General features: G+C 44.4%; 2 protein-coding genes across 2 annotated transcripts; one reads left to right on the top strand and one right to left on the bottom strand.

Annotated features, from left to right (window-relative positions):
- Nucleotides 1–3,439: 3,439 nt before the first annotated feature.
- On the top strand, nucleotides 3,440–6,953 carry LOC5578921. The gene is made up of 3 exons (XM_001657157.2): nucleotides 3,440–4,285; nucleotides 4,347–4,527; nucleotides 4,585–6,953. Exons 1-3 carry the CDS (start codon nucleotides 3,805–3,807, stop codon nucleotides 6,872–6,874), a joined length of 2,952 nt encoding a protein of 983 aa, XP_001657207.1. The 5' UTR covers nucleotides 3,440–3,804; the 3' UTR covers nucleotides 6,875–6,953.
- LOC5578920 (cytochrome P450 9e2) lies at nucleotides 6,912–8,659 on the bottom strand. Its single transcript, XM_001657156.2, has one exon. The coding sequence runs from the start codon at nucleotides 8,535–8,537 to the stop codon at nucleotides 6,957–6,959; it is 1,581 nt and encodes a 526-aa protein (XP_001657206.1). The 5' UTR covers nucleotides 8,538–8,659; the 3' UTR covers nucleotides 6,912–6,956.
- Between the last annotated feature and the right edge of the window lie 867 nt (nucleotides 8,660–9,526).

Raw genomic sequence — 9,526 nt, forward strand, 5'->3', positions numbered from 1 at the left:
CCTTTGCAAATCAATTCACTTATGCCTTGACACAAAAACATCATGCTCTGATTTTTCTGTAGAACAACAGGAGTGTTGCCAAAATAGTTCAACTATTAAAAGACGTATATTTTATATGTTTCTCAGTACACCCGATTCTGTTTTTGCACGGATTTTTTTTACACGGCCGTGCAAAAAAAGTTTCCATACAAAATTTTTTATCAAAAACTTTTTTTTTGCATAAAACGTCGAGAATTGGTGTTACTTTTTTTGCACGGTTTTTGAAATTTTGAACTGAAAACTTTTTTTGCACGGTACGCATCCCCCGTGCAAAAACAGAATCGGGTGTATATTGAAGATTATGCACTACAATCTTCAAATAAGAAAGTATTAATAGGCTCAATTGTTACCAATGCATGCTTTGTTGATCAATTCCAATAAATTAATTAGTCATGTTCGTATCTTTCTGTAAATTTAAATCGTGAATGATAAATACACGGCAATTGAATATGGTTTTCTGGCAACCTGTTCCCGTAATAAAAAGTGATTGTAGAGGAAATCAAAGTGCATTAATTTTGATTTGTGATTTAAAGCATAAAAATTAAGTATTTTCGAGTGCTCTATATACAAATCAAAAGATTAATAGTGCATAAGTGATCGGTGCGTAGCTGTTGTGAAAAAATCGGTATTGAAGCGGAGAATTGGACCTTTTAAAGTGGTGGGTTTTTGTAAGCTGTTCTTGTGTTGTTTTATTCGGCACCTCACGAATGACGATAGTAAGCATTTATTTCATTTAACGATAAAACCCATGTTATGTAATATGTTTGTGAAAGATGTGATTTACATAGAAGATTATAGTTCAAGGATCATGTTGAATACAGTGAAGTTAACTCTTGTTCCGTAGATAAATTTAAACAAGGACGATAAGTTAGTGCTGCCGAAAATACCCTCAGGGTGCCGAAGCCATCATTTACCCTAGTGTAATCACGATGCGTTGTTTTGTTTTATGTTTATGATCCGTAATCGAACAAGTATCGCAATAAAATAACTGTTCGCGTGCTTGCAGAATGCATTCAAATGTTTGCTCTCCTTCCAAAATCATCGTAATATTGAATTTAACTTTTTAACTTTATAGCACATTATTGGCTGAATTAACGAATCAAAGTTGATAATCAAACCATAACAAACATTAAACAAAGCAATGGTCTATATTTTAGTCTTGTCACAACTGACAGTGGGTGATATTGATTTAGCGCCAGGGACATCCTGGCTACGAAGATCACTGTCATATATGCACAGAGAACAGACATGAAGGCTCGAACAAAATTCCATCAAAATCATGTGTAAATGTCAGAGTCAATCATCAGCGCCGCCAACGCAGACAGCGCGACATACAAACTCGTTTCGACCACACGATGGCACTAGTGAACGTCACCTAACATTGGTACACAAAGCAACGCTAGCGACAAGTGGCAATTTTTATGGTGACACTAGCGCCAAAGTGTAAAAAGCGGCAAAAGTGAAGCTCATATATTCTGATAACAGCGCCGCGTAACAGGAGCATAACGACGTACTTTGAAATGTCCGGTACAAAGCTTTACACACGCTAACGATTAAAGATGAACGTCTGTTCTCTGTGATTGAGGCTCGAACAAAATTTCATCAAAACCATGTGTAAAGGTCATCAGCGCCACCAACGCAGACAGCTCAACATACAAACCCGTTTCAACCACACGATGGCGCTAGTGAGCATCAACATACATTAGCACACAAAGCAACGCTAGGGACAATAGGCCTTTTCATGTGACAGATCCGTCTATGCATTTGTTTACATCGGTGGAGGACCGGTGCTAACACGGGCCAGTCATTTTCATAGAAGAACTGTCATAGTGCTTCCCGATCAGCTGATTTGAGACGTCATGTGAATAGGCCTATCGGCAATTTTTGATGGCGACACTAGCGCCAAAGCGTATAAAGTGGCTAAATTGAAGCCCCGTATTTTGATGACAGCGTCACCTAACAGGAGCATAACGACATATTTTGAAATAACCAGTTCAAAGCTTTACACACGCTGACGATTTAAGATGAACGTCTGTTCTCTGAAGAAAAACATACTACCTGTATTCGTTTAAGATAAGCAATGTTTCGCAAATTGTAATAAGCTTGATAAATAACAGCAACGAACAAGATCCGCAAAAGAAAGAGCAATGATAAACCCATTTTACTCGCTTATTTACCAATCGGGGTAGGTGTTTTATTTTACAGGCGTGACAAACAATCCTCGAACATGCGATAGCAATACCACAGACAAACAGACGTAACACTTAGAACAACCGAATTTAGTACTATATCATTTAATTCCACTAGAGTTTGTATCCTTTGACAGATACGCGTATTTCGACCTCAACTATAAGGCCGTCTTCAGTGTCGTGTACTAGACTCGACACTGAAGACGGCCTTACAGTTGAGGTCGAAGTACGCGTATCTGTCAAAGGATACAAACTCTAGTGGAAATAAATGGTATAGTACTAAATTCGGGTTTTTCATCTACTTATAGGTATTCTACTAAACAGCTCGAAGATTTATTATCAACTTAGAACAAATTTCTTCAAAATCCATTGCCCAGTTACACCATCATCATCTGGTGAGCATGTTGCACGAAAAGGTGTTTCGTACAACAAGATCAGCAGATGGCGGTATTGTGAAACGTCAAACGCGATCAAAAACTATGCGCTTGTCTCTGGTTGTGAGATTTGTAGTATAGCGAATTTAAAATGATCGTTAAATGAGTGGTCGATGAAAATTTCGTCAGTGTTACGTCTGTTTGTCTGTGTCAATACTGTCTGCCTGTTGGTGCTTATTGAAATGGGTTTTATCATGTACCGTTATCCTCCCGATCTAATCACAGCTGTAGCAGAAGATGATAAACAGATTCTCATGATATGTTGCGGATTATGATTGTTACAGAGAGTGATAAGCGAGAGATACTCCCATTTTCAAATAAAAGTAATACGAGATGCTCTATACTCTAAGGAACAGAAGAAAAGGATCCACTAATCTATCATGGTTGGATCAAGATAATTTATATAACCACATTTTTGTTTTCTAATAAACATAAAATACAAGTCTGAATCCTATAACTAGCGTTTTGAATACTCATACTTTCTAAGGCGGCTACACTGTTAATACATTGATTTTACACAGTGTTTACCAGAGCCAAATCATGTTTGGCATTAATTTAAGTATGGCTTAAAATTCTACTGCATACCCACATATGACATAAAGAGACATTGTATGATTCCACATAATCTAGTGGACTAACATTCAACAAGATTCGATTCATAATTATGTCTTCACTTGATTAAAAACATGCCACCTCAATTTGTTTCTCCATAGTAACATCTCGATCAAATTTTCCAGATCACAATCCCAGACTACACTCACGCAGAATGTAAGGTCACCCGTCCCATCCAACAACTCAAATCCACCCTTCATGTCCCAACACATGGGGGTTAAAGCAGCAACCAAAACACCGCATCTCGTGCAGAGCTCAGCAAAACATCATCGTCTTGACCGTGATTTGAGGCTAGGCGCAAAGTTTGCTGATACGAGCCGTTTGCCTGTTTTGTATACACACTCATGATGCACCGTATCATCGTCATTCATCCACCGTAGAGCATTCGTCGCATTGGTAGACAAAAAAAAAAAACTTTTGCCATTCGGAGGGCTTCTCGTAGAATCTACCCGGTTCGCTGGTGATAGCATACGCTCGTCAGTATTCGACGGGAGTTCATCGCGACTGTAAGCTCGTCAGCTACGGGGACAATGTGGCTGAATTGTGCAGCGGTGCTAGCACCTATACTGGTGATGGCGTTAACAATGGCAGAAGATCCGACGGCCAGCGTAACGGTGAATCCACGGAAAGTGATCAACCACATTGCGAAGGAGTTTGTGTGCTTTTCGGCGAAGCCGCGAAGTGTGTTTGAAAATTCGCTGAATCCGGTTAGTGAAACGACGTTTCAGATGGCGAAGAAACTGAGCCCGATGTACATGAAGGTTTTCGGGGACTCCAGTCAGTTGGAGTTGCAGATGGACGGATTCGTGGTGAGGGACGATGACTCGGAGCTGGTGCAGATAACGCCGAATGGGTGGCGCGCGTTCAACAATTGGGCCCAGGAAGCGGGGTTGGTGCCGGTGTTTGTGTTGGACTACAGCGGAGAGAGCTGGAAGCCGAGGAATGCGTTGAAGGTGTTGACGGTGGCCAATAAGCTGGGCATTACGAATTGTTTGTGGCAATTGGGAGTCGGTGAGATGGATTTGCGGTATTAATGGGAGTTGTGATGTTTCTAAACGGGGATGTTTTTTAGGGAATATTACGAACGCCGTGAAGTACATGGAAGATCTGCGAGCATTCCGGGCAATCACCAAAGCGTTCAAGTACCGAGGAATTGTTGCTTGCGATGTTGACCCGATGGTCGTAGGATTTGATCAGACTCGCTATTTCAATTTGAATGTCGATGAACTAGCGGATGCCGTATCAGTGATCTAGTAAGTCGCAAGTCTCATCAAGTTATGCCAAACTTTAACTTTTGGACCTCGTTTCAGTGACCCGTCCATAGGCAGCAGTCGGCTGCAAGAGTTTGTTCTGCAAAGAGAATCCTACGTTAAAGGCCCCGCGCGATCTCATCTTCCAATATGGTTGGACGTGCGGTCACCCTTAATGACCGCTGCATCTGGGAAGAGTTGCAACGAAACTTGCCTCCAAAATGGTCTGCATTACGCAACGCTTCTGGGAGACGCTGCTCGCAACGGTTTCAATACAGTATTCAAGGCACTGTCCCGGCAAGAAGTCCAGTCGTATGGACTGACCTATCTGATTGCTCTGTTGCACAAGTCAACGATAGGGACAAAAGTATTTGAAGTCCCGCAAATCACCGATCATGACGTACAAATTTTCGCGTACTGCGGACGGGTCGGCAATGGATCTCTTACCCTCATGGCTATCAACCACCATTCGGAAGACTTCGAGTTCGACTTCAAGCTAGCTTCGAAGCAACATTCTACTGAGGTTTTGCAATACGTAATCACTGTAGCCGATGGAACGATACTTCTTAATGAGGAGACGTTTAACTTCGAAGCGCAGCTGGAGCCTTCCGCTAGAGTTCGACCAATACTGAAAGGCCTACAGTTGACTATCCCAACGCAAGCGATTGCCTTTTGGGTCGTCCCCAACCTGAACCTTCGAGAATGCTTTGATGACTACCAAGATCTGCGGTCGAAGGTTTCGCGAAGCGTTACCGTGCTGGAAAGCTCGGTGGATCAATTGCTGCAGGAGTTGATTGCAGAGCGAGCTGGACGACAAGACATCACGCAAATGAGCCGCCGTAAGCGGTCGACGGACGCAGTGGAGGATGAGTTGAAGGAAAGTGAACTGGTGGAGAATAAGCAGAAGCGTGGACCAAGAGCAAAAGGAAAGCGGGAACCTAGGCAAACACTAAACTATCGTCGCAAGGAACGAACAGTGCGGCTGAAGGAAAAGCGAGCTGAGCGCAGACAACTCAAGCTACAAAGACGACCACTGCGGGAACGAGGTAAGCGTCAATCTCGAAAGCGTAGTCGATGTGCCAATCCCTCAAAACTCAAAGATTCGAAGAAGAAGACGAAGCGATCTTCGCTTGCAGAGGCAGTGAACCACCCTCCAGTGTTCGGCGAAAGCTACGAAGAGCAAGTCAACCGATCAAGCTTTCCTCAAGGAGACGTGCATTTAGTGATTTCCAAAGGTCCAGAAGAGGAAGACCTGCTATCGATCGAAGAAGCACCCATCAGACAAAATCGGAAGAAGTATCGCAGGAAAAAGACATCCAAGGCAAACTCCTCCGAGAAGGATTTGCGATTCGTTGTGCCGCAGGTCGCATTCATACGAGAACAGGAAATGCCACGGCCAGAACTGGAAGTAGCCGAGTCAATTCACAGGCAAATTTCACTGAATGAACCGGAGGAAATAACCAAGAAACCGAAGGTCTACCCCATCAATCGGGAACTGGTGGAGGTAAGTGAGATTCAGGAGGCAATCAGAACTGGAGTTCCAATCGTGAAACGAGATCATGGGGAAACAGATGAGAGCAGCTTGCGCGATGATACCGAAGGAGGGGACTACGAAGAGCAAAGCATGGAGGAAGAACAAAACATGGATGAAGAACAAATCCAGGATGAGGGAGGTGAGGAGCAACCCGAAGATAGCGCCGATAACGCAAGTTTACCGGACCATTCGCTGGGAGCGTCGCCGGAATTGGGTCGATCGATTGGATTATCCGACGAAGACATGAGCGAAGATTCGTCCGAAGCATACGATGAGATGCTTGAACGGCGGAAACGTTCCTTGCCTTCGTCTGAAACCGACTTCCAGTTGGAGGAACCGTCCTTGGTGAACAGCACAAAGTTGCAGCAAAAGTTCGTGGAAATGTTCGACCAGTTGCTGGGATCGTTCCAAATCAAATCGCAGGAAAACTCAGCCCGCGAGAACCTGGATGATGATGATGCTGATCAGGAACTGCAGCGATCGAAGCGTAATGCTCTGCTGCATCCACGGTCATGGGAATCCCGAGAACGAACGAATTTGTTGCACCAGAAGCGAACTTCCACGGAGTCGCGGGAGAATAGGATCTCAGCCGAGCAATTGGAGGAAGTTCAAAAAATTCGAGCTGAGTTGTCGAAAAGTAGGATAGACGAACAAAGCAGTACAACAGAGAGTAACGTTCGGAACACAACGGCTTCCAGCAAGGATTCGGACCGACCTGCAGTACTGATGATGCGAACTGTTACTCAGTTGGTGAAAAGCGTATCTACCGAGTTGAGCCGGGTTCTTTCCAAGTGGCTGCCAAAGTCCAAGAAATAGAGGGATGTCTAATGTTAGGAGTGATTAGGATTAAGTATTTAATTTGTGTGGTCAATAAATCGTTTATTTAAATCATCAAGCTTCAACTTCTCCGCTTCAGGTAGACCCAGTGACCCTTCTCCAACGTCATGTTCATCTTTGTCTTGGACAGCTGCAAAGTTGTGTCGGTTTTTGGACAGACTTCTACGCGGAAGCTGCGCAGCAATCGGAGGAGGATCATCTTGGCAGACATCAGAGCGAAGCGGGATCCGATGCAGTTGCGAGGTCCGACGCCAAATGGCATGTAGGCTGCTGGGTTCAATTGATGGCGGTTGACTCGATTGAAGCGATCGGGGTCGAATTTTTCCGGGTTGGGGAAGTATTTTGGGTCGTGATGGAAGCAGTAGATTGGAACCCACACTGAGTAGCCTTCTTCTATTGAAAACATAGGACTGCCGTCTTCTGGATCAACCATGAGGTAATCTTTGGTGCACTTTCGATCCGTTGCGGTTAGGGGTGGCCATTTTCTCAAGGACTCGGATATCACGGCGTCCAGATATTCAAGGCTTTGAATCTGTTCGTAAGATATTACCGAGTCAGATCGCTGTACCGATTTGATTTCTTCGAACAGCCGATCCTGGATCTCCGGGTGAATGGCAAGCTCCATAAGCGTAAAGCTGAGAAGCGTCGAAGTGGTGTCGAAACCCGCTGCAAAGAATATCACGGCCTGGGCTGTCAACTCGTCGTCACTCCAGGATCTTTTGACGTCATCGGTACCAGTTTCCAAGTAGTCATTCGCAGCTGCAAACGATTCTCCCTCAACATCCTTATCGGCTTCCAGTTTTCCGCGTCTGGCCAGCATCAGTAACTGAATCAAATCTGGCCGGCTAACTCCGTCGCTCTCACGTTTCAGCATCGTTTCGCTAACCAATCGACGGAACAACCGCTTGTACTTATCATCGAACAACTCCATCCCGAACTGCTTACACATTTTCGGAAACACCATTATCAGCAGAAACCTCGCCACCTTCCTGACATCCGATTGATTCATCAAATACTTCGCCACTCTGTCGAACTCATTATCCGGATCGTTGAACGAATCCACCTCGATCCCGAACGCACACGATCCAATCACCTCCACCAAACACTTGGCCAACAGCTCCCTGACGTCCCATTCCACCTCGTCCGTCTCTCGTTCCACAAACCGACACAAATCCTCCGCACACTTCCCCACCAGCGGAACCATATGTCGTATTTTGTTTCCGGTGAACATCGGACTCAACATCGCCCGCATATCCCGCCACTTCTGCCCCTCCAGCGAAATCAATCCATTACCTAGGATCGAATCCATGTGTTCGTCAACCGGCGCGGTGTGGTTCGTGAAGTGGTTGAAGTCCTTGACGAACACCCGCTTGATGAGCTGCAAATCTCGCAGGATAATCGTCGGTCGGCGAAACTCGTAGAAGCCGTACACCTTCTCGCCAGCGAATTCCCGGTAGAGATCGGTCAGATTGGCCACCGGTGTGGTGCGCTGGAACAAGATGGGACCCAGGTTGCCGAGCAGGAAGGTCGGCTTGCGATATTTGATGCCCCGTTGGTTGAAGTAATTGGCGAAGGCCGTGGCGTATCGGTAGAGTAGTATGAGGGCACCCACTAGGGCCGATATGAGGAGAAACGCTTCCATCGTTTCGTGATAATTGTGATTGGTCGAGAGCACGTTCGAATACTGAATGAAGCTGATCGATCGTTTATGAATGGTAGAGCTTACAATTTGCGTTTCATAGCATAGCGTAATGTTTGTATTGTGCCAGTAGGGTATCGCACGTTTTTGTCAACTGAAGCGTCTATTTCTGAAGGAGGTGGATGTATTGCAAACACGGTTGACGAAATTGTACGATGCCTTACCCATGGTGGTAGTTTAGTTCTTCAGTGGTGTGCTTTGTTTATCTTATCTTTTGCTGCGAGAGAGTTTTCGGTGTTTGGAGAGCGTGTTGAAGCTTAATTCATGTGGGAACATGTTGTGAAATTATCGGTTTAGTTGGATGCTCAAACTACCATCCAAACTTATGTTAACCTTCGGTCTGCCACGCTGTTGTAGGGGAACTAGGTGTAAAATGCGCCGTTGGGGTAAAACGCGCCACCCTTGTTTTGAACGAACGACGTGCTTTGGGACGCTGTTTTTCACCTGAGAAAATGGAAAATGTATTAAAATGCTCCTCTATATATATTAAAGTGGTTTCCTGGAAAAAATCGTGTAAAACTTGAAAAACGTTTTTCGCTGTTTTCGTTGTATTTTGTGTTATTTTCTAGGCCATTTTTTAGGCCGATAAACAACAAAACTTTTGAAACTATCACCGAGAATCGAGTTGTGCACTCCCATAGTTTATATTCCATGCGAAAAAAGTGCTGAATTTATCCTTGAAAAGCGTATTGAAGGACTTAAACTTTAATCAACTCGTGGGGCAAAACGGCTACACCTATTTCATAACACCAAAACAGCCGTTTGAATTCAAATTCCAGCAAACGTAATGCCAAGCTGTAGTTACGTGCCAATTTGAACCTTACAAATGCACATTTTTCGAATCAGCATGTATACTATAATCGAACCAGAGGGATGGCATCATAGTTTTTCACTATGGTATTTGACAGGTCTTGTTGTGCCTTCTTATCGGG

This window comes from Aedes aegypti, chromosome 1 (genome assembly GCF_002204515.2).
Source record: "Aedes aegypti strain LVP_AGWG chromosome 1, AaegL5.0 Primary Assembly, whole genome shotgun sequence".
NCBI lineage: Eukaryota > Metazoa > Arthropoda > Insecta > Diptera > Culicidae > Aedes > Aedes aegypti.

What these genes read in the sequence shown, in the direction of transcription:
- LOC5578921 (XM_001657157.2), top strand. Translation starts at nt 3,805, where the DNA reads ATGTGGCTGAATTGTGCAGCGGTGCTAGCACCTATACTGGTGATGGCG. An exon ending in TTTGTGGCAATTGGGAGTCG is followed by an intron (nt 4,286 to 4,346) that starts GTGAGATGGATT and finishes GATGTTTTTTAG; the next exon opens with GGAATATTACGAACGCCGTG. An exon ending in GATGCCGTATCAGTGATCTA is followed by an intron (nt 4,528 to 4,584) that starts GTAAGTCGCAAG and finishes ACCTCGTTTCAG; the next exon opens with TGACCCGTCCATAGGCAGCA.
- LOC5578920 (XM_001657156.2), bottom strand. Translation starts at nt 8,537, where the DNA reads ATGGAAGCGTTTCTCCTCATATCGGCCCTAGTGGGTGCCCTCATACTA.